At 42.1% G+C, this 25,285-nt stretch overlaps 1 protein-coding gene across 1 annotated transcript; it reads left to right on the forward strand.

Moving 5' to 3' along the window:
* The first annotated feature begins 1,151 nt into the window (after positions 1–1,151).
* Positions 1,152–24,860, forward strand: jazf1b (JAZF zinc finger 1b). Its single transcript, XM_035408604.1, has 5 exons — positions 1,152–1,403; positions 15,921–15,993; positions 18,355–18,551; positions 21,206–21,375; positions 22,613–24,860. Exons 1-5 carry the CDS (start codon positions 1,289–1,291, stop codon positions 22,787–22,789), a joined length of 732 nt encoding a protein of 243 aa, XP_035264495.1. The 5' UTR covers positions 1,152–1,288; the 3' UTR covers positions 22,790–24,860.
* Positions 24,861–25,285: the final 425 nt, after the last annotated feature.

A 25,285-nucleotide genomic window follows, 5' to 3' on the forward strand; every position in this document is an offset into this window, starting at 1 on the left:
ATGCAGGATAACTCTCTTTCAATGATGAAAACGTTTGTGCAAGATTATTGTTGAAGGTTTCCAACGTTGTACGCTGGAATGCTATCGGTTACAAACATTTAGTTTAAGGCCAGAGAGTTACACAACATTACTGCCTCCCCTAACTGGGCCACGTGAAACCAAATCGGTTCCCTGGGGTACTACAGTTGTTTTCAAGCATACAGTGCCACCCAGTGGACATAATTACACAGTTTGCCTTTCTCGATCTCCATCTTCTCATTCCAGACACAACACTGTGCACGTCATGCAGTTGTTTACATTTTAAATTGATACATGTTGTATTTTTAAATGATACAAAATTACAATATAACTATTATATTATTTATATATTGTTTGTCTTGTATTTGGTTGGTCTTCCGTGATCACACATAATTACAAACGAGTCACACGAAACTTCTAAACATGGTGATGAGACATAGCATTCTTTGCATTTCATGAACAGAAGTAGACATGTATATAACAAGTAGTGTCCTCTAGGCTCATATGGGCTGGGCACCCTACAGGGTGTAAGACACTGAAATAAAAAATAAACAAACAAACAAACCTATGATGTGTACAGATTTTCAGTGGCAAATTCCTGCTTAGGCTACACAGGTAAAATATTGATCATATGTTGCCCCACAGAATACATGTTATCTGTGTAACAGTGACAATTAAATGGTTGTTGTTGGGGTGGTAACATGATGGGTAGTGTAATAATTAAGTAATGACTGCATTGTGGAAAATGAAATTAATAAATAAGTAAGACCACTAAGGGGGCTTAGAGACGAATAATGCTTGCTAATGTATTTATATATATATTTTTTTATTTAAACATTGTGACCGACGAAAATCGCTGTTGCTTCGCTTAATAAACCTCTCCGACTATACATTTTGAAAGTGTATAAACGTTTTTCTAAATGCAAAACAAGCAGCTCAATTTCATAAGTAACTACTGTAATGTCGTTGATTTTGCATATGGCAAATTAAAATGTATATACACAAGAAAAGGAAAGTGAACCTTAACTGCCGAATATTTTACAAAGACTGTGAGTCCATGGCCATAATAGATAGGAAACCAGTGGTTCGGGGACTTTGCAACAGGTAAGCATGACGTCAGTCGTGCTCATGTGGTGGTCCCTCCCCCGTCTGCAGATGCACCGTTTCCCCTCGCGCCGCTGTTCCAGCTGCTGCTGCCGCTGCCAGGCCGCCGGTGTCTGTGAGAGATCCTTCCTGCCCGCAGTCTACCCTATTCAATGTTGCTATAACCATGACAGGCATCGCCGCTGCCTCCTTCTTCTCCAACACCTGCAGGTTCGGGGGCTGTGGACTTCATTTCGAATCCTTGGCCGAACTCATCGTGCACATCGAGGATAACCATATCGGTAAGCGCCGGCGACTCACAAATGCATTTCGTGCAGCTTGGCTGCAACTCGTCTCGTCGACTAGCAATGGCCGGCTCAGTGCTCGCGATCGAGCCGCGGTAGCCATTCGCTTCCTGCGTTCTGACAGCGCTGTTGCTAGGTGTGGTATTGATGAGATACTAGCCCAAGCTGGCAATGTATTATCACGGAGAAGTATAACGTTAAAGACGAATTCTAACTTCCTATACACAACAAAGGCACAGGGTGGGTGTGGAAGCACCACTAGCGCAATGCACATTTATGCTTAGGCAGAGAAGTGCGTCGATGTGTTGCACTGCTCGCCCGAACGATTATCATATGCAGTCTTTCTAGCTAGCTTGCTAGGCCCGGCTGCTGCTAGGGAGGGAGTTGACACAACGCACACGCCTAATAAACATGAATATGTGGTATTTTGTTTTGTCTCCGTTTTATATTTGTGTGTAATAAGCGCACATAATGCATTTCTTTTTTGTTAGCTACATTACACATTGTGACTGCACGGAAAGTTGAAACTGCAACTGCAATTAAGTTGCAAAAACATTAAGAACGTTAGCCAGGTAGCCGTATAGCTAGCTAGCTTAAGTAACGGATCTGGATGTTCAAACTCAATTTATAGTTGTAATTGTATTGTATTGACGTGGCATTGGGAATATAAACTACGTAAAGTATGTTTTATTATGTAACGTTAGTGCACGCAACGTTACAGCTGCTTGGGAAACTGATATGGTTAACTACAGTTGTGCATTCTTCCGGAAACTAACGGTGTGCACAGTAGACTACACCTCAGCTAGCCAGCTAACATTACAGAATGCTTCGCTGGTATACTCCTTTTGTGGTGTCGTTATAATTTACTAAGATAAATGTTCATCAAATATTAGCATGTAACGTTAGATACTATTTAAAACACTGCCTTAAATGTGTTAACGGAATAGCTGTCCACACATTTTCACTTTTTGACGCAATGTAATACAAAACGGAGAATAAATAGCCTATGCATAAAGTCCTGCTTACGATCGTAAGACACTTTCACGGAATCTTTGACTTTGATTTGTCTGGATCCGGGTTGGTTACTCTGAAACTGTACCAGTCCAGTGCTGGGTTGAAAGCTTGAATGCAAGCCTAGGCATTGGATTTCATTATGAAATTGCTATAATTTATTAATAAGGGGTCATTTGACCAGCCTGACTTCCTTTCAGATTGTGTACCTTTTGATATACACATGCTGCTGGCACTACCTTGTTCTCAAAGCTCTGTGATACTCACTATATAGTGCCAAACTATGCCATATGTCAGATGAAAATTTTTGAAAACATGTTGACCTAATGTACCAATATTTTGATTTGGTTATGTGAATGTGCCTGGGTTTACAATGATGTGCTGTTCACTTTCCTATGTCTTTCTTTGGTTTCTGTTGCCTTGTTCTGCTCTGGTGTTGTTCTGATGCTGCTGCATTTTTGCTGCATGTTTGAGCCATGTTTTGCTGTTGTGTGCTATGCTGTGTTCTATCGTGTGGGTCAACAGGACAGAGTTTGGTCTGGCGAGAGTGACTGTTCTGTGAGTGACACACAGAAGTGTTAAATATTCATGAGCTATAGTATGGGATTAGACGCAGTCTGTCCCTTGAGACCAGTGGGGTGTAAATTAGACTGTCATTCCAAGGGGGTGAAGAACAGGTCAATATGTGTACCCTCCCCCAAAATCTCCACCCATCTCAAAACCAGGAAAAAAATTCTGAGTTCCACTCATTTATGTCCCTCATTTGCAGGGAGGATGATCAAGTGCAAGTCAGCACATATTACTATGCTGACATTCATATTTGTTGTACGTCGCTCTGGATAAGAGCGTCTGCCAAATGCCTGTAATGTAATGTAATGTAATATTGTTTTTACATTGACCAAAACTGTACAACACACCTCTGGCCTTGAAGACTTAACTGGAACACCAGAGCTTTGTTCAGTGATCTGCCATTGGTCACTCAGAGTATAAGTGTGCCATCGCTCATTGAGTGAGACTTGCGCACTGTCAGTTTTGAGTATCTGCAGATCAAGTTAATGCAGAATACTGCTTTCCAAAAATATGCACAATAAAGCAAAAATAACTTTTATGTTTGTAAAATGCATATAGCCTATAATTTGTATCAAACCATGTTATGGAAGGCTGATATGTTAGAAATAGAACTATTGTGTCATTTTTCCATTGTAGTATTTCAACACATATTGATAGTTATCATCCAACTGAATATAAAGTCACTGTTTCTTAATTCAACAACTTTGAATTAAAATGTAAGATATCACAAAGAAGCAATTTTTTGTTGTTCCTAAAGGTATTTTTTTGGAGAGATGACATTTTTGTGTGATCATAACTTTTTAAAATGTATTGAAACCATGTTTTCTTGACACAGAGCTTCAACCATTGATCCTCACTTTAGCATGCAGGACATCACAGGTAGGCTATATGTCAGTTGGCATGTGTTACATAAGACAGAAAATAGATAAGCACAGAGTTAGGCATAATTGGCTGTCCGGGGTAGAAAGTCTATCGGCCAATCAGGTATAGTCTCCCTGTGCCAGTTCTGCCACAGCTGCAGACCTCGAGTGCAGTGGCTGCACAGCTCGCCTGGTGGTGCGCGTAGTGGAGAGGAGCAAAGCTGACTAAACACACTGCTATGGAACAGATTGTTTCCATTTTTCAGAACTGACGGAACGTTTTGACTGCAGGCTGGGCTAGCAAATATGATTGGACATTTGAAAGTTTTTATTTATTTAAAAAAAAATCATAAACAGATAAAGTTATTCAAATGAAACAACAGTACATTTTCCCTTATACATAGCCAAATTGAATTTCAAGTCACTATTTCCCTTATTCGGACATTAAATCATAGCTTTTCATATTGCTCTCAGTCTCCTGTGGTCTGTAACAGCAGGAGAAAGTTACGGTTAACTTTTCATCTGGAATAAATTTGAACACAGTTTATGTGGAACAAACAGGAAGTGATATGCCAGTACCAAAAGCACTGCCTAACACTGAGTTTACTAAATCAGTAAGATAACTGCACCTTGCCAAATGTTAGTGAACCATCAACAAATCTTTTTTGTTTGAATGTAAGTTTACTTGTGTAACAATTTGCAACGGCCTTTTCTGATGTCATTTATGTCAAGGAATGTAGTTTTCTTTCAGAAAATAGCCAACTCTTCTCATTGTACATCAACTATGAACTTTGTTGTGACAGTTGGAGACTTGCGTGATGCCCTACCTTATTTTGCTGGTGATGACTATACTTTCAACATAGTTTTTTGTGTGCACACAGTACCCCTGCCAAAGAATGAACATTTTTTAGTAATTTGGACTTTCTGCACAAGCATTCTGATTTATGCAAATTACATTGCATTTTTAATACTTGGTTTTTAGTATGGAAAAAAATAACTGTAAACTTAAAAATAAGTTCACCAAACATAATTTAAGGGTCCTAGCTGGATAGCTGCATTCCATACTGAGTCAACAATATTATTAACACAAATTAATATGTATCTGTCAAATTCAGATTCATTTCTTAATGAACAGTCAACAGATTTGTAACCATTACCTGTTGGCATGTGAATGCTTGATAATTCCAGATGAACTATTCATTCACTGAAGTATTCATGGCAAATCAGTCACATAGCTCCTTGAGAAAGTGAGTTAAGTCTTACTTCAGGTATTGTGTATGCATGGCTTCATCATTCATTTTATATGTACCATATGTGTTCTGCATTCAGCTTGGTGCAATCCTTCCACCACGTTCTGGAATATTTCACTTTTTTGGACTTTCCAAGGTTGCCTGACTTGGTTGTTTGGCATGGTGCTTGTTTTTCCCTGTCTTTAAACGTTAAAGTTTGGCGACTTTAACAAATGGTAATAGAGACAGGGGTCATTGTGTTAATATCAACGTTGAGGTGTAAACTCCTTCTGTTAGGCCTATACACTGTTAAGTGCTCTATGTATAAAATAATCTCCCAAGGTGGTAGTCTTAAGACCATCTGCGGTTTATAGGTCCCTCGGACATTTTTGTGTTCACCAACATTAATTTTATGATGCATTAGTAGGTCTCTGACACATAAACGTGTCATCATAAGCACATGTTTAAAGTTGATTTCCACGACCAGCAATCAATATAGTCATTTAAATACATAACAGTTTAGTCTCCCTTATTGGATCATTATGCCTTTAAACTTCTGTGTGTTTCAGCTTTGTTCAATAAAACGGGAAACTATCAGAGTGACTCTCCTTCATAAAGCCGTTTTTTACAAAACTGATCATTTGACAAAACTCATGACTTAAGTCTGAAAGGAGGTAATAACTATGACGGACATTGCTGCCAGTGAAAAAATATTTTCCATGTACTATTTAGTCATTATAAGACACTTTGGGTTTTTAGGAGATACATTGGTATGTCATTATAAAGAGAAGAGGATCTTGTCATAAAAAGAAAATAGTGTTTTGAAGAGAGGGCATGAAGTTGATTACTCATGAAAAGTCACAGTTCATTTACATCACCAGGTAGGTTAGGCTATATAGTACAGCCCCAGAGCCACCTCTCCTGGGATACCAGAGCCCTATTTTTGTACTGAAATATTCATTATAATAGATACTGCTATCAATATACATTGCCTTTTGAAAGTGATACACAGAATTTGTTCAGTGAGGGCCAATAACTCGGAGGGTCAGACTGATTCTTTCTTCTGTACTGCCCCATACATTTCAGAATTCTTAGTGTACGCATACTTACCACAATAGCATCTAAAGTGCATGAAGAACCTCACCGTGTCTCAACCCAGGACTCAAAATGTCCATTATTCCCCTAATACAATACTGAATTAACCTTCAAGTGTTCTAATTAATTCTTAATAATGGACATGGGCTGTCACACACTTGAAGAGAATGATGTGCATTGATGGAAGTATTCCACCCTCTGCTTCTTTGACATGTTGTTCAGGTTTTGTAGCATGCAATGAATGGACTGGGAATTGATTAAAATCAGAGCAGCACTCACTACTACTCCATGCTTTTGTTCTGACCTCTTCTCCTTGCTGCTGCCTGCACAAGTCCTTGACCACTTCTCTCCAGTCCTGCCCACAGCACTCTTCTCATTGATCTGTATGCTACTCTACACTGCTGCTCTGACCACTACTCTTAATTGTTTGGACCATTGCTCTATGTTGCCGCTTTGACTACGCTGCTAGCCTAGCCACTATTTCACACTGCTGTCCTGGCAGCTGTAGTTTTAGAGCAACATAAAGCAGGGCTGAGGCCCACAGCTTAGGTGAACATCTATGCTGTTATGTAAATGTGTCACGGTGGTATGTCATGGTATGTGGTAAGTTTTTTTTGTCTCTACTAGTGCGCTGTGATTTCAAGTTCTTACCTGTCCTCACTGTATGTCTCTCGCGCTGGGCCCCCCTCCAGCTATTTGGTCTCAAACAAGCTTATCATAGTTATTGTACAGCTGAGATTTAAGAAAACTTGGAAAAAATGCTGTCATTCTGACATACCCCGTAGCTTTTGAAAGAAAAGATTTATACAGTTATCAGACAGGGGAAGGAATGGGGGAAATATATGTTTTTCTGAGATGGACAGAAAACAAACCTACTCCATTTTAAATTTGCTAATGGTGTGAAAATTGTATAAAATTGACTGGAATAATTATTTTCTGAACCTGCCGTATTAATGAAATATCCATTTCACTGGTCATACTTCAATAAATAAAATAATTATAATGAAACATTATTAAGAACTTGTCCATTCTGAAAATGCAATAGGTTTCTGAGAAAACTGATGAGGCTTACTGTGCAAGACCTAGAGTGAAAGTAAAGGGATCATTGTCAGAAATATTTTGAAAGTTCCAATTAAGGGAAACTGGCACACGTTTTCTTGATTTTAGACTATCATAGCATGCAAAGTCAGAGAAACTTTTTCCCATTGGCTTTGGTCCGAGTTTGGTGAAATCTGCTGCAATAACATTTTAGGTCCAGCAGAGGGCAGGTCAGCGCTACAGAATTTGAAGTGGCCTTTTTCTCTTTGGAAGTGGCGCAGTTTTCTGCGGAATTCAAAACCACTCCCTTGTCTCTTCAGAAAGTGATTGCTGTATGTGTGGGTGCACGGGTGATGGAGCAAGTTCACAATGTCCAGTATCATGCTTTCTCAATATCATGCCGAACTGCTACAGAAAAAAGTCCTCTGAGAATAAAGCTGCTGTTTGATCTATGTACACAGTGTATTGTAGTGTTTATGGAACTAGGCTAACGGCTACTGACCTTCCACTAAATGTTCATCTGTGTGAGTCAAAATGACACAAAGCACAGGGATGTCCGAAAATCAATTTTTAAAAAAAATACATATTTTGAAATGTGTAAAGCTATTTTCTCCCATTAGATCAAACAGAAAATATTCTTAAGTCTATAATAAAATATCTTGAAAATCGAATTTCGTGATAATATCACATTGCAATTAATAATCAAGCAATTTAAAAAGTTTAAGTTAATGAGTTCATGAAAACTGAATGCGTGGGGAAAATATTTCAAAATGTGGGACATTTCTGCTCATATGGATCATTGTTTGGAAGCATGTAAATATTATGATTTGAGGTAATGTTGCTGTAATGACTAGGCTCTGCATTGTCATTAGTATTTAAGGTGGTTGCTGTTTAAGATAATTGTTGGGTGCAGCATTTTGCTCTGTTATCTGTTCTTATTAGAATTCTTTTTCAGATTAGGTCAGGCTTATTGTAATTCCAGTTGTTCTGTAACTATGTTAAATGCTTTATTACTCAGAATGTTTTCACTGTGGTTTAACAGGAAAACTGTCAGACAATAACTGAAGTGAAGGTCAAATTAGGGCTGGAAAAGTCTCAGTCACAGTGACCACAATGAGAGAGTGAATATTGAAAATATTTTTTTACCTCATGTCCATATTAGAGGAATGTCCCACTGCCATAGAGACATAATGTGCAATAAGGACAAAAGGCCAACATGGATAACGATGTTTGGGGAATAGTTACCTAAGAGTTCTGGCAAACACATTTTATTGGTAAAATTGGAAATTAATTCTGTGCATTCAAATTGACAGGGCCACAGCTTGTGAAAACCACAAGTGCTATCAAACTAAAAATACTTATGTAATTTTTTGTCAGGTTCGTCCACATTCTTTTTGCACATGATAGCTTACATAATGTTGTAACAGTTTTTTTATGGTTTTTTTCTGTTGCTGTGTATGTTGGCTTTGTGCACACATTTGGAATCGTCCTTCATTTAACTCACATCCAGAGTTGATTTTGCCTATCTGTGTCATAGAATCCTGTCTCTCCAGTGTTATCTGGAGTTTTGGTTTGGTTTGGTTGTGCAGGTCCGTTTTCTTTGCCCTCTTGATTCTTTTGCTTGCATGTTTCCGAGGTGTGAGCTGAAGGAGAAATGGCCTAAATGACTTATTGAGGAATAATGAGGCAATTAGTGTGCCCAGAATGGAAAAATCCCCAGCCCCCGCCTGCACTCGCGGCCCTGTTTCCGCCCGCCGAAGTGCGAAACCTGGCACGCCCGCCAAGCGCTCTGAGCCCTAATTACAGAGAGGGGTGCTTGATTTGGCTTTTCTTCCACTCATCTGGTGGCCTGCTGCTTAAATGCACTCTCCTTTCTTTAATTAGGGGCCTGGAAAACAAGCCTGGGCTGTGTCTGGTGGCTTTCCAGCCTGCTTTTCATGCCAGTAGACAGCAGGGGTCACTGCTGTACTGTTTGAGAGGCCTCATTTATTAAAACTCTCCAAAGGCCCATGAGAGGTACAGTTTAGACACTGCCAGTAGTTGGTTTAATGATATATCTGCTAATTTGAAACATGTATTGGGAAATGGAACTCCTTCATCTGATAGGCTACATCATCATAAGTGTAAAACATAACACTCTACCTAGTAAAATTGAATGATATTAATATTGTTAGTGAGATATTTGGAGTTATTTTGGAATTATTTTTTGTGTAAGTTTTTGGACTTCTTAATATAAAATTGGCCCATGTATTGGCAAAAATATTATCCACATAGATTCAGTCAACCATCAACTAAATTATTATAATAGATTATTTGGCCTCTTTACCCTCATCCATAGAGACACATATTGTAACCCATTTCTACAGCTGTATCTGGTATTGAAGCTATTTTGGTAACGTTCCTTTCTCAATGTGTCTGTCTGCTTTGATCTGAAAGTTGTGGTAACTGAAATCAGTTTTTGCTGATGTGAGTTAGAGATGTTGTGGCAACATGTAGCGGGTTAATTTTAAGTATGTAATCCTGTTATAATGGCTATTAACAAAACACATTATCTGGGTCATCTACAGTCCTGCTCTATCCCATTAATCATATTTGTACTGTGTCTGTGTGAATACTCTCACCAAAGGATAGGCCACTGGTTTTTTTCCTAACAGTCGTTTTGTCCTAATAACGACTGCTGTCATAAGAAGGGTCCATGCTTAAAGATGGCTGTGTTCTCCTCAATAAGGACGTTCTCACGTCTGATCTACAAGTGGCCGGGTTCTAATGGCTGAGTTGTGCTGTAATGACGGATCCGTCCCAACAATGGTCTTGTCCTAATGATGTCTCTGTGCCAGCGATACTCTTGTTCTAATGATGGCCTTTTTCTCACAATTGCCCCAGTCTGCCTGAAGCAGCTGTACTCAGGAGGCTCGTTTGAGAGGCCTGGAATGCACCCCCAAATCCGAACGGAAATAATAAAATTGGGAAGCAGTTATTCACGTCCCAATCCCTGCACCTGGTGGACCTAATTACAGCTCTGCCCCCCCCCCCCCCCCTCAGCTATCACTCAAACACCCCTGTCACAAACTCTGATTCATGTAGAATAGGACTGGATTTATAAACCCTGCTGTATGGAGAGCAAAAGAGGCAGGTGTTGATATTTAATATCAGACAGACTGTGGCCTGGTGATTTAGAGGCTGCTACCTAAAGACCATTACCTAGCCACAATGTGCTTGTACCAGACATTAGCGCTCAAATTAAGCTTTAATTTGGGGGGAAATAACCCTAATATTGTCACCTATGACAATTATGTTATAGAAAACCTATTTAGAAAGTAATTAAGCAGAAGAACTGTGGTCAGTGAGCTGTACATACATGATGTACCTAAAGGTGGCTGTCTGGAAGGCCCAGGAAAAGTACATGGCGAATACCTGCGTGTGGAAAAATATGTGCCGAATGAAAGTTATCTCACATTTCTAAATCATTATTCTGTGTGAAACTTTACTTGAGAGGCTATTCTTCTGGCGCAAGCAGGGGCCTTTGGGTGGCACAGTGAGAGCTTTGATAAGTACAAATCAGGGTTTGAAGCCTGGCCTGCCACACACAAGCCCACAATGTGCCCTGCTGTTATTCTGCACCATAAACATGTCACCAGGGTGCTGGCCACTGGGGGGGGGGGGGGGGGGAGTCCAGGTGACTGTGCCTGGGAGCTGAGTGGTGGTGGTGGTGGTGGTGGGGGGGGTCCAGGTGACTGTGCCTGGGAGCTGTGTGGTGGTGGTGGTGGTGGGGGGGGGTGTGGCAGTTAGGCTGATTAGGTTGCGGAAGCTGTGTCAGCTCGCAGCTGCTCACAGAAGTGCCTTCAGAGCAGTTTATCCAGGGCACCGTCCCTGTGAGGTCCCCATGCTGTCCTGAGACCAGCTTTCAGTGTTATGATATTGGTCATAAGCTATAATTCGCTACCACGTTGTTGGTTATTATGGTACTACGCCATTCAGTGTTACGATATTGATCATAAGCTACAATACGCTATCACATTGTTGGTTATTATGGTGCTATTCCATTCTTGTGACGTTATGAGCGTTATGTGGGCCTTATGACATGCAGTTCAAATAAAGTGATAATGAGTCATTTGTCTTGTTGCGTTTGCTTCAGTAAGACAGGAGGGATGGTAACAGTAGTTATGTCTCCTGGAGTCGCATTGCATCACACTGCTCTGAGGAAGGCAGCAGTTTGACTGTGTTACGTTGCTGTTGAGTGGCTGTTAAAGTGAATGGGATTGTTTCATTACTGTGAATCGACCAGGTCTGACAGCACTTCAGTCCACACCATGCAGGATGATAGGTTCACCCTGAGCCCAGGTAAGCTGCCAGGAAAATTTTTTGATGTTTATACAGTGTAAGATAACAGCCTGAATGTGTCTTTAGATCTCTATGAACACAGTGCTGTGCTTCCATATCATCATTAACAGCTGTCATATAAAATCAGCCAGCCCGTAAAATGTAGTTTTACAGGTTTAATCCATGACTTTTCTTGATCTATTATAGGCCAGTAGGATGGGTCACTATGTTTGCACTTGGACCAGATTTAGAATCTTGAGCTATGCAGCGTTGGGATATGCGCACATTACATCAGTACCTTTGAAAAGGCGTTGTGCGACTATAACTTAAATTTTATGTGCGCTGTGCCAAGTCATAAAAATTTCTGCATTGTCTTCAAATTGATAAAAATATCAGAATCGGCCTACAGCTTGTTCTGTCTGTTTAATACATGGTGGCTTTGAGCTGTTGGATCATAAAATTTTAAAACGTTGTAATCATCTTCTTTATCATTAACTGGTGTCTCTGTCAGCAACTGATACCCAGAGGTTATACATCCATGCCGTTTTGGGTAATAAAACTTGAGCTCTGTGTAAGGGATGAGGGTGTTATTGCTCTGTATTGGTAAGAATTTAAGAAGACTCTCACACTACATTGATATTTCGCACTGATGCATTTATTATCTTCACTGCTGCATGTCAGATACATATATTATCAGCGTATATAATCACTTGGCATGATATTTTGAACATATAGCAATGCCTAAAGCAGAAGCAATTGCTTCACGCTTAATAATTATAATTTATTTTCCTGCCAGATTAATCTAACCTAGGGCGTCTGGCTGAGTTACAGTTTTATATCCTCCTGAGCCCTGGCAGAATAAAGTTTGAAGTATTCAAAATTTTTTTTGACATAATGCAAGATTCTTGGATAACAAAAACATGTTGCTGTGAAAGTACTTTGAAAAATATTACTTATTTTATTTTTAGTGAATGTCCCTTGTAGCGTAGCTTTCAGCAAAATATAATATGTGGTTCTTGAGATTAAGACCAGAGACTCATGTCCTCCAAAGGGGACAAAAATGAATTGCCTGGTCCTAGGAGAATATATCGGTTAAACTGTTAGGCAGCTACTTAAGAATTTTGGCTAAGTATGCACTGTACATAGGGATGACTTAGGACTGACATTTTCAGTTTAATTCACAAATGTAAAATTTCAGGACTGATCTTGCTGGTTTATGAAACAAAAGAAATGTTGTGTGTGCTGTAGGCACCACCAAAATTGGAAAACTTTAAAGATAATTGGGCTTTCCCCATCCTGCTCATACCTCTCCATCTCCTCTCTCTCTCTCTCTCTCTCTCTCTCTCTCTCTCTCACTCAGTCCATCTGTAGAGGAAGGATCTCGATCTCAGCATCAGACCATTTAGCGAATAAAATGCCATAAAAGACAAATGAAGGACCACCGTGGTGGACCACCTGTATGAGCGAGAGAGCGGGTCTGTCCCAGTGGCAGACGTGCAGTCATTAACCTGAGCCCAGCGCCCCCGCCCCCCCCCACCACCCCAGCCCTCTCCTCTGGTGGCCCGTCAGGAAGCAGGCACCGCCCGAGTCTGCCCTTCCAGCCTGCGCCTCTGATTTACTGAGTGTTGGGTGAGACTGATCAATACCTCACTGAGCAGACAGAGGCTCGCCCTGCTCAGCCCCACCCCGGCCCTGCTCTCGTCGCCTCGTTAGCGATTCGTGTAGCCAGGACTTCCTCTGCCGTTTCCTCCCTGGCTGGGGTCACCTGCCCCACCGCCGCGCAAAATATAGCCGTTTCTCCTCCCGACCTCCGGGAGTTTTGAGAATAGTTTTGTAAATACATCTCACTGTAGAAATGCGTTTGTGCACGTGTATGTTCATGCATGTATTTCTGCATGCGTGCGCATGTGGTGCATGTGTGTGTGTGGTTATTTAGGGGGTGACCTTTTTTTCCTAGAACTTAACCAGATACTAATGAAACACTTTGGCAGTACTGGGGACCGCCCCCTGAGTTCTCGTGACTGACACAGTACTTTTAAGTAACGTTGCATTATGTGTGTTCAGTGAAGCTTCACAATGCACCAATCCAAATTCCATTTAGAAGAATTGACTCCGGAATGTCTGACTCTAGCTGCATGTCAAGTTGGGTTTTCGAAGTCCTCAAATTTGTGTGTTTGTGTGGGTCCGTGTTTTTCGTCGGTTTCCCTGGTGTTGTAAAGGCCCAGAGGCAACAGTCTGCATTCTTTCCTAAATATAAGGTGTTAAAGTCTTAATTTATAGTGCCCAGTCAGCCAGGGAGAAATTGCGAATCCACACTTTTAGCAGTGTGTGGTTTTAATATAAACTAATATGGTTCAAGTTAAACGGCGCAGAAAGATTTGTTTACTCACAGAGCAGGCATGAAGCGGAGGGGCCGAGCCGGCCGCAGCGTGGCCTCATTAAGGGCGAGATGGCAGGGCAGGCTGCAGCTCTGTGCCCAGTTTAATTATTTCTGCTGCGCCCTGGGAACGGCATCTGCGAGCCATTATGCGCGCAGGCCTTCATTACGCGCCGAGAGCAAACCGCCGATGACGCGGGGCGCGGCGCTTTGTGACGCCGGCTCCCTCGCCCCCGCGCCCCCGCACCCCCGCGCCCCCACGCCCCCACGCTTCGCCTCGAACAACCCGCCTTAACAATGCCTGCTCCAGCCACGCAGGCAGAGCTGACAATGTCAGGCCCACCCAGCCTGGGATTTCATTTCCCAGAACATACTGCTGTTTTTTATGTTTAATTAGGATCCCTGGTCTTATTCAGGGTTCTGGGTAAAGATAGGCTACGCGGAACGCCGTAGAGAACAGTAGTGTTTTTCTGTGGAAGCCAAGTTTGTAGCAAAGGTGATTTTATGCTAAATATCAACCACTTGATCATCACAAAATAAAAGTCTCCTTTGATTTTGAGGTGACCTGGGTGACATCCTATGTAGCTGTGAATTTTGTGTATATTTATCGATGTGCATTTTTGTTGACTTTTTTCTTTTTGAACACTGTAGGATGTCAGTTAACGGCTTCACTTGTGTTGACCTGGCACTGTATTCAGGTCTGTAAAGGGCCTCTACTGCTGTTGGGCTCTGCATGAAATCTGCTTTGGTTAGGGCATGCTCTAGTGTGACAAAAATGGTGATTTTAGCTCAGCGAGGTCAAAGGTTAGAAATGGTTATGTTGCAAATATTGAATCACTCAAACAAAACAATACGTATTCCTTTCCATTCTGTCTAGGCACAAGATATGATAATGCTAAGGTTGTTTTTTAGTTCTCAAATGAGATCCCAGTACTTTTCATAAACTTCTGAATGGCCACATGGGGGCAGTATTCCCACACTACTCTAGTCATTCAGATGTGCTGAAGTCTGTTGCTCTGCTCACACAGGCTTGTCAGTGGGCCGGTCTTTTGAAGTTTTTTGCTGGTTCACCTCAGGGTGGAAGCTGCCTGTATGCAGTGTTACAAAGCCAACAGTGTGTCTGGACAAAGCTGAGGAAATGTTGATGTGTCTATTTCAGTTCTGTATGGGTGAAATAAGGACTGTTGAAGCAGGCAATAACTGGACAAAAAATGGGACTTTTCAACATTCACTCTTTCCACTTAGTGATTCTGTATTTAGACTGTTATTTAAATGGATTAACCAAATTTCAATGTAAAGAATATTGTATGTTTATCAGTGTTTATCAGTTTATCAGTATCAGGGCCAGGACTGAAGATGCTGTGACATAGTGTTGTGCATGTGTGTGTGTGTGTGTGTGTATATGGTTGTGTGTCCATGCATGTGTGTATGTGTTGATATGTGAATGCTTGCGTGCGTTCGTGCGTGCGTGCGTGTGCGTGTGTGTGTGCATGTGTGCGTGCACAATATGAGTAATATCCTGTTCTCGAGAATGACACACTCCCACAATACCTCCTCCACTAGCTGAACCCCCCCCCCCCCCCACCCCAGCCATGACGAACCTGAGAAGGAATCAGTGGCTAATGAAAAGATGTTGTTTTATTTCTTATTAATTTAAGGTTGAGAGGGCATCCTTGTAGAACTGTGGATGATAAAGTATGCAGTACAGGAATGGGGCATCTCCCACTGAACACTGTCCTCCCTGACCCCTTAGTCATCGCTGGCTCATTACACGTTACAGAGCAGGCGAGCGTCAGACCAACGGACTGCGTCAGCCCGGGCAACGAGATATTAGGCTTGGGGTGCTGTGTGTGTACACGTGTAGCGCAGCTATGTCCATGAATGCATTGTGGGAAACTTGGCGAGAAGCTGTGTAGCTCCATTGAATATGAGAAAGTGTATCCACCACATGATGTTGACTGCACTGTGAAAAAGGGCGCCTTGATGAGTTTTTTTTTCCCCCCTTCCTTTTTAGACACAGACCCTCGGGTGTTAGAAAAACAGGAACTGCAGCAGCCCACCTATGTGGCCCTCAGCTACATCAACCGGTGAGTAGGCGTGTCCCTCCCCGCGGAGAATGTGCCAAGTAAGGGCAGAGAATACAACCTTTAATCTTTCCCTTGCTGAATAATAATAATCACACGGGATGATTAATGAATAACTTCTGCTCAATGGGAACACCTTTGAAGGATCGCTGAAGGTGCTTGTTAAGACATGACGGCCAATAACTATTTGTCATCCGCGCTGAATTCGCCTTCCTCTGCTCTCACTGATGTGTGCTCGGGCTGCTCTTTGTGCTGCTGTTCATACCACATTTAAAAAGAACAGAGATAAAAAGAACAGCATTCTGTCTGTTCCTGTCATTATGGTTGTATGTCATCTTTTCCAAAATGTCTGCATCTCATATGGAAGTACAGAGTTCTGCAGCCACAGAAACCTTCTCTGAGAGTAATATATTTATGTGCATAAATGATACAATCATTATCATAGCAATAGTTCACTTTATGCTTTACTTGATGTGAGCCTTACTGTATGTAGTATTTGTAGTACCATAATACTTGCTACATAATAGATTATAAACACTGTGAAAAACGTTAAGGGATATTCTACACAAAGAAGTTGAAATCAGATTTTTTAGTGTACTGGAGGCAGTGTCGACCACACCTTAAACCCTCCTCAAATGTTGTGCTCATGAACTGTGTTCTTGAGTAACTTTTGAGTTACAGATGGAACACACATACACACTGCTCACATACACAACCGCATACACACCCACCAGGCTTCAGAGTGGCATCTGGTCGATGAGGCTGGGTGACGCTTTCCTGTGGTCGGCAGTGTGTGTTTGTTTGTGGCTCACAGAGCGCTGTCTCTCCATTCCGTTTGTATGATCGTGTGTTTTTATCCGTTCTTGTTGTGCGGGATCGTCGGTCAGACAATGGCGTTAGCTTGATGTACTCCTGTCCATGCGGTATACATGATCAGACATCTGCTGGAATGGATATAGGAGCGTCAAGAATACCTCTGAATGCACATGCCCATATTAAATAGCCAGAGCCAAAATGGCAGAAGTGAGGCACTGTTGGATGTGTGACTGCTGCCTTTCTTGTTACCGTGGAAACGTACTTCCTCCAAGTGTCTGCCTTTCTGGAATGCACAGTGTACTCCATTAGCACCATGTGCCCTGGTGATGGGGACAGGAAGCGCTGTTCAGTGGCGGTGCCTGTTTCGCTAACAGGAAAACAGTGTTCTGTCCGTTAGTGTTGTCTGCCTTGCTGACATGGAGCTGTAATCTGCAGCTTTGTTCATATGGAGATCTGCAGCTGTTTGGCTCAAGCTGTTGCCCCATGCAGGGCCTAAATGAATAACCCTAATCCCTCCTTCTCTGTAGCAGTACGACTACAGCTAAAGTAAACCCGCTGACCCTATCGGCATGTGCTGCTGTTTTGGCCTTTATGTGTACATGTGCATGTGGGCTCCAGCACATGCACATGTGTTCCCCTTGATTCTGTTCGGAAAATGAAAACCAGCAGCAGAACTGAATGAAGCTAATTACACCAGCATTCAGTGTTTAGGCTGCAAGGAGCACGTGGTACACAATTCTACATGAGAGCATCATGATATAATTTCAATTTCAACCCTTGAGAAATGAGCTTCGCTTTACTATCGTGTCTGAATATTGGTTTTAAGACTGTTGGCGTCAGGGGGATTTTACACATAGGCCTTCATGTGGTTTGAATTTAATTTGTTGATTCCACTTTTTTATGAACAATGTCTGCATTAACATTTTGTTTTTACGAGGTGCGTTTACTTAGACTGTTTTACAATGAAGCATAAAGTTTAATCTAAATGATAATACTTGAACGTTTAAAAAAAAATGTAGAGTAACTGCTGATTTAAATCTTATATTATTACTGAAATGGTAAATCTTTTCATTATGCAGACATATTTCATAGTGTCAAGTTTCTGCAGAGAGCCTAGGAAGATATCTTTTTGAGCACATTGAAATAGACTTATCCTAAAATGCACAGTAAAAACAGATTGCCAATTCATAGCTACCGCTTTGCTGTGCTACACATAGATATTTATGCACATTAGCCTGAGCATATTCTAAGCATTCAGTGTGTTGCTGTTGAGTCTGTTTTATAGGAGCAGTGCAGATTTTACCCCTGCAGCCTGGTTCAGATGTCCAGGTGAAGAACACCCTTCCAGCTTATAGGTTTTGAAAAATTAAAATGTACTTTTTTGGCTGGTAGTTCATTTCAGGGTGGACATTCATTCAGCTGGTGAAAATGATGGATGTATTAATGGCGAAACGGTTTTGGAGCCGTGTGTGTCGGCTCTTGCACACGCATGTCGCTGAACGCATGTCACTGAACACGTGTTGCTGAACGCGCGTCGTCTCTCTTCAGGTTTGTGACTGACGCCGCGCGGCGCGAGCAGGAGACCCTGAAGAAGAAGATCCAGCCCAAGCTGTCCCTGTCCCTGACGGGCAGCGTGTCCCGCAACAGCGTGTCCACGCCCCCCCGGCACAGCAGTGGCAGCCTGACCCCGCCCGTCACTCCGCCCATCACGCCCTCCTCCTCCTTCCGTAGCAGTACCCCTACAGGTGAGCCTAGCCCGTGTGCATGCGCGCGTTAGCACGAGGTACCTAACCCAAGCTGCGCAAGAGAAAAACAGCATATGAGCTGCACCCAATATACAAATACGTGACTGCTAACATCACATCATGTGAGTGGTAATGACACCACTATCTCTGTGAACATGGTATGTTATAGGAAATTGTCCATTTCTTGGTTCAGTAGTTTTTCATTTAAATTTTAGTTTTTGAAAAAGTCAAGGAATCACTGCCTTAATATGTGGGAACATTTTGTATGTGAACTGCCTGTGAACAGACCTCCCATTTACAGGAGTTACTGTATGTAGGCATGTTATTTTTTTTACAGCGCTTATTATCTGGCCTTTAGGCTTACCTTGTCTGCCTGATGCAGTACATTATTTCATATTTAAATGGAAAATGGGGTTAGCCTTAGAATTCAGTGATGACATCAGCAGCTAAACCTTTGTGGGAGGGAGACAGGTGAAACGGAGAATGTCTGTGGGTGCTTGTGTGTGTGTCCAGGGTGGAGAGAGAGCGCACTACAGGGGCATTGCTGAGCGGAGTTAAGGGAGATAAATGTTTAGGACAATCTCATGAAGAGATCCATTGTTTCAGAGGCAAGGGCTCAGTTCTCACAGACATGCCTGAGAAAGACCTCAGAAAGAGCCTCCTTTTCTCACCCTCATTGTACATGTACCATGTTCAGGAAAGCTGTTTGTTCAACCCTGTAAATAGAAAACTCCATGTCTGTCCTGCGTTGCCTCCAACCCCAGTGCCCCGTGGCAGTCAACGTTACTGGAGCCAATGTCTGATTAAAACATTCCCATGTTTTCCTTTCCGTGAAATGTTTTTCTCTTGCTCCCCTAATTAGTGTACTTCATATTTTTGTGGTTTTATATATTGGTCCATTTTTGAATTGTATCTTTATGCATTGCTGGATCTACACCAAAGCAGTATGTTAACCTTAAGACCTGTTGACTGAACTAGATTCTTTCCCACACTCAAATTCTTTCCCAAATATTCCTAATTTTCTTCCTCTACTGAGGGCTCCATTTCCATAGAGACAAGGCGGCCCCAGAATGTTGGAACAGTCACTGAGTCACTCCTCAGGCCAGTCTGTCTGGTTGCCGGACTCTGTGTTGCTAATCCAGCAGCACTTTGTGTGTGTGAATAGAGCAGGGCCCTTCATGTTCTCAGGAAAGGTAATTACCCAAGAATCTGTGTGTACTAGGTGTTTTAAGCACAAAGCAGATGTTGAATTTTTAGGTCCAAATGTTTTCGGTCCCAGTGTTACTGCTGTTCAAATGCTGTGGAAAGGGACTTTCAACATCCGCCAGGGCACAATTAGCACCCTGCCCCCCTTCTCCACCATACACACACACACACACACACACACACACAAACACACACACGCACACGCACCATCTACAACGGAAAATTCCCTGTATTAAGGGGGGTCGGGGCGCAAGGAGGGAATTGGGGGAAGTGGGAGGGTGCAGCTGGTTGGGCTGGCGGTGGGGGTGGGGGTGGGGGTGAGGGTGGTTTCCATAGGAATAGGGGATTGACGTCCCCTGATAAATGAACGGCTTCAGTCTCCTCAGCTTCTCAGAGCAATTCTCAGATTGATGTTAGTCATCCTACATCCTAAGTTCATACGCTAAAATCCATATTCTTCATCCATCACTGACACAACCCCCTTATCCGTCTGCCAGAGGCGTCCCGCGGCACTCTCACCTTATGACATCACCTAGCGTGACCCCTAGACCTCTATATTAACAGCCTCTCAGGGGCAGCTTTATGGATCCACCTTCCCTTAAACCTAAACAGCGAGGAAGTGAGGAATGATAACCCTCAAAGTGGATGTGCTCTCTAATAAATTCTTGACAGTTAATGGACTATTTCTGCTGGGAGGGAAACGCGGTTCATTTCCCCCGAGAATGCATTTCCAGCTCTCTGTACTTTTATTCCCAGCTCCTGCCGTTCTCCTGCCCGTTCTCGTCTGCGTCGCGGTCTGTTCTCTGTCTCATTTCCAGTGAAGGTCTCTCCTTCACCCTCAGAGTCAATCTGTCCCTGCCCCTCTGTGGCTGTGTCTCGAATGGAAGGACACTGGCCTTCCTAGGCAGCTTTATACTTAGGCGGTCGGAAGTGAGAAATTGTCTTGGCTAGCCAGTAGCCACCTCACTCCCAGATAAACATCCTATATGCAGGCTCTTAGCAGGCCGTGATATATTAAGTTTATAACGTAGCTAGCTAGGAAACAATAAAATAACGCAAAAAATAATATACATGTACTATAAAGATAATAAACATATTTTGCTAGTTAGCAAGCTAGTAAAATTGTTGCTGCTTATATTATGTTTTCTACATATTGTGCTCGCATATATTACCCACATTTTTCGTTACTAATTTATATATTACTGTCTTAATACCTAATATTTCACTTCTTGTCGTATCCACGTAAGAACAAACAACAACAGACCTCACACCAAATCTGGATCAGTTATATCTTAATTCCATACAACGTTCAGTTTGGGATAGCTGCAGAGATCGGATGGCTTCAAACGCCACCTCAGAATCCTGCAGCCTTTCGGCTGGGGACGTTGGCCCACCGCCGTTCCCTCGGTGACCTGCTGTGGTGACGTTCCCCCTGTGCTCCCTCCCAGGTAGCGAGTATGACGAGGAGGAGGTGGACTACGAGGAGTCGGACAGTGACGAATCCTGGACCACCGAAAGTGCCATTAGCTCCGAGGCCATCCTCAGCTCCATGTGCATGAACGGGGGCGACGAGAAGCCCTTCGCCTGCCCTGTCCCAGGCTGCAAAAAGAGATACAAGGTGCGCCGGGCTCTTCCACCCACGCTCACTCTGAGTTATTGCACAGTGTGTGTGATTAGCACTCTCACACAGTACAACACAGTACAGCACAGTGCAACACAGTACAGTGTGTGTAATTAGCACATTAGCACACTCTTATATAGGGCAGCTTGCATGATTATTAATCCAGAAATGTACTGACACTATAAAGGGTCAATATTACTGACAAGGGCAGAACAGCACTCTGCCACCCAGGTTTCAAACTTGCAACCGTCCGTTCAGGTGCAAGTCCAGTTCTGGAAGGGCATGTCCTCTTTACCATCGTGGGCATTCATGAATATCATCTGCCCCGATTCATGGCAGGGGAGGGAGACGAGTCATATAGATTGACTGATTCATATTATTGGACTTTTAAAAAATATATACATAGTGTTGGTAGCCCTTAGGCAACAACCATATACACAGCAAAAGTATCGAGGAAACTAGGCACAAAGTCATGATGACCTATTTCCATTGTGGTCCTCATTGTTCTAAGCCATGTTCAGCGTGGGCAGGACTGACAGTGAGTCACTTAAATGAAAAGCACAATACATGTTTTACAATATATATACAATGAATGCACATTTTCCTGATTGCCTCTCTTTAACTCAGCTGCTATTCCTTCACTGTATACAGCACGGATACAGTATATATTTTCAGCAATGTATAATATAAGGGGGATAAAGTTCCCCATAAACTTGGTGATGAAAGTGGAATTTATGTACTGACTGCCGACAGCCCAGAAGTCCCTTCATGGAGAATTTAAGAGATGTCCTTCATGTTGAAAATACGATTTAGCAAGTTGTTGCGTATTGGCTTGACATTGTAAATGAGTGTATCCAATCCACTTCAAAAAGCTTCTCATGTTTTTTATAGAATTTTCCACTCACATCTGGAGTGTGCATGGTAAAGAACTGCACAAATTGTGGCTGAAAATAGATGGTGTTAGTATCACATATGAGTTAGGAAAGTTGTGTGACGAGGAAGTAACAAGATGGGGCGAGGTGCCCTTGAGCAAGGTACTTGGCCGCAGTACCTTGTACTGTTGTAAATAATCCAGTTACATAAATGTGTAAGTCATAGGTGATGATGATGACAATACTGATAACAATTCATCAGTATTTCTCATTTATATATTTCATGTGTCATTGTTATTTCTTTCACTGTTATTATATCTGCACAGCCAGACCAGTCCACTGACGCTATTATTCCCTCACAGAATGTGAATGGTATCAAGTACCACGCCAAGAATGGCCACCGAACCCAGATCCGCGTGCGCAAGCCCTTCAAGTGCCGCTGTGGCAAGAGTTACAAGACATCTCAGGGCCTCCGCCACCACACCATCAACTTCCACCCGCCGGTGTCCGCTGACATCATCCGCAAGATGCAGCAGTAGTGCCGGTCCCAGTGCCAAGCGACCCTCCTCCCCTTTCTCTAGTGAGGAAGACTCCACCCCTTTTACGCTACACTACACTATACTTTGATTGCATGCTTTAATTACTTTATTTTTTTTTTCTCTCTCCTGTATTTTGGAATGATGTATCTTTGTAGAGTTCACGGTTTTTGTACGTTTGCACATTCATACCTATCGTACTTATTTTTCGTTACTTTTGATATATGGTGCTAATTGTGTAAAACAAAAAAAAAATTAGAAAAAGGAAAAGGCTGACCTTTGGACGGTTTAGGCAGTAGAGTGATGGTTCTCTCCTCGTCCATGTTTGGTCAGGGTGTATAAGTGGGGCAGGGCGTGAGGAAGGACAAAATGGGAGTGTGCTGGATGGGAGCTCATGGAAGGTTGTGTAATGATCGTCAAGTGAGTCTATATGTAGTCTGATTTGGACTCGCAGGAACCAATCAAACTCTACCGGTTGAAATCAGAAAGTCACTGACATGATCATACACAAATATCCAGTTTGTGAAGCCTTGCTCTTCCATTGCTGGTGGTTAGATCTCTCTAGTGAGAAAATCCTTCTCTGCCAAGACTCCAATTCCAATGCAGTGCATCAATGGAGTTAAACTTCAAGTTTAACAAAAAAGGAAAAAAACTGAATGTTTGTAATATAATATGGAATATTACCTGATATATAAAAAAAACGTAGATATATATGTATATATACACTTTCATAATCAAAAAAGTTATTCTTTATTTCCAAGTTTTATTTTTTACTGTATTTTACTTTCAAGACTATGTTTAAGAGAGTTAAGGTTAAAAGATTGCTTTGATATTATCGAGTTCGGTTTTTTCTCTTCAGACCCAGAAGATGACTTAGTTACGTTAACGCCAAACAAAAGATCTCAGGTCAACATTCGCCAGCGTTTCAGAACTGTAATCCTGCCCAGATATTCCCACAGTATTTAGCCTGAGCTGTTCCACGGTTACCTTTGGACTTTGACTGGAGTTACTTTTCATGTCTGTCTCCAGACCCCATCCTGAGGCAATGGAATGGTTTCCTTCATCACCTGGGTGAAGTATTTAAGCACTTTGTAGTAACCAGTTGCCAATAGAGTTTGGATGTTCCTCATCGCCAATGTCTCCAGACCGCGGCAGGACTGCATGTCTGCGGTCGTGGAGAAAAGTCAGTGAAACCGATCGTTACTGTAGAGGTACTAGTTATCAAGGGAAATTTTTTCGCCACGCCTTGTGTTTTTTCTCGTCCGTTGTGAGTCTGTATGATCTCCGATTGCCTTGTATTGTAGATCGCAGCATTCCAGTATATTATGCCTGTGTAGCTTCATGGTGAATTATCTAGTATGATTATTATCGATAGTATTGTAAACATTTCTTGCAGTGCTGGTATGTATTATGGAGAAAGCTCCACCCACACTGTGTTACCATCAGCACAACCTCCATCTGGAGCCTGCTGTCATCACAGCAGCACCTGTGTGTTCTTAAGGTACATGTTTGTTTATGGATGTGGCTTACCTGCCTTGACCACACCCACATTGTAAACCACACCCACAAAAGAGATGGAAATTATTGTTACAGTGTATTGAAAATAGGCACAAAGATGAAACAAAAGTATTGTTCAGGCATTCCAGAGACAGTCTGTTTCTACGTTTTTGACCCATCTTGGGCATGTAGGAACAGCTGTCGATAGCATTTAGACTTCACTTCTGTGCAGAGCAGTCCGGAGCACTCAGTCATGCCAACACTGCATGGATTTGAATATTGTAATGGAGTTACAGTTTATATTTAGCTTAACATTGTGACAGTATTATACAGCAGGTATGGAGGGGACTATTTTGATATATTGTGTATAGTGAATGTATCGTCATGTGTCTGTGTAAGTGCTTTAAATTATATTTTCGTATGTCTGTGGAAAACCACGTTCCCAATGTGTATGAAGGCAAACTGAGGTTATGTTTTGGAACTGAAGGTGATTTACTATGTCAAACTTGCTTTAAAAAAAGCTGCTTCATAAATGTAAATCTGATTACATTTTAAAGATTAAAAATGCTTCTGCTCAGAGTGTTTGTGATGTTTTAATTTAATGCTTAAATGACATATACAGGAGTCTATTGTAGAGGGTGAACCTTTTTGTTTTACAGTGCTAAGAGACAGAGAAGACTACATGCTGTAATGTAACAGTGCTGTATGGTAGTACCTAGGCAGAAATCAGCTCCTCATCTGAACAAAAGTGATCTTCAGTCAGTACTGCAAAAAGCTCTCCCACACCAATGGGCCACGCACTGAAGTATATATTCTCAAGTTACACTAGATCCTCCAAAGCATTCCAAGTTACCAATAAGAGTATGGGTTAGTCAGTTAAGATCCATGGATAAATCAAATTTGCTGTATTAAATACCAATGTCTTGCCATGATCCACTGGTGTCTGAACACAGCAAGACCCTGTATGCAACAATTTTACCTGTTTTGTAGTGGACCTTTCCA

This window comes from Anguilla anguilla, chromosome 1 (genome assembly GCF_013347855.1).
Source record: "Anguilla anguilla isolate fAngAng1 chromosome 1, fAngAng1.pri, whole genome shotgun sequence".
Classification (NCBI taxonomy): domain Eukaryota; kingdom Metazoa; phylum Chordata; class Actinopteri; order Anguilliformes; family Anguillidae; genus Anguilla; species Anguilla anguilla.

Coding starts and splice junctions, on each gene's coding strand:
- jazf1b (XM_035408604.1), top strand. CDS start 1,289: ATGACAGGCATCGCCGCTGCCTCCTTCTTCTCCAACACCTGCAGGTTC. Junction 15,994..18,354: donor GCCCTCAGCTACATCAACCG/GTGAGTAGGCGT, acceptor GTCTCTCTTCAG/GTTTGTGACTGACGCCGCGC. Junction 21,376..22,612: donor GCTGCAAAAAGAGATACAAG/GTGCGCCGGGCT, acceptor ATTCCCTCACAG/AATGTGAATGGTATCAAGTA.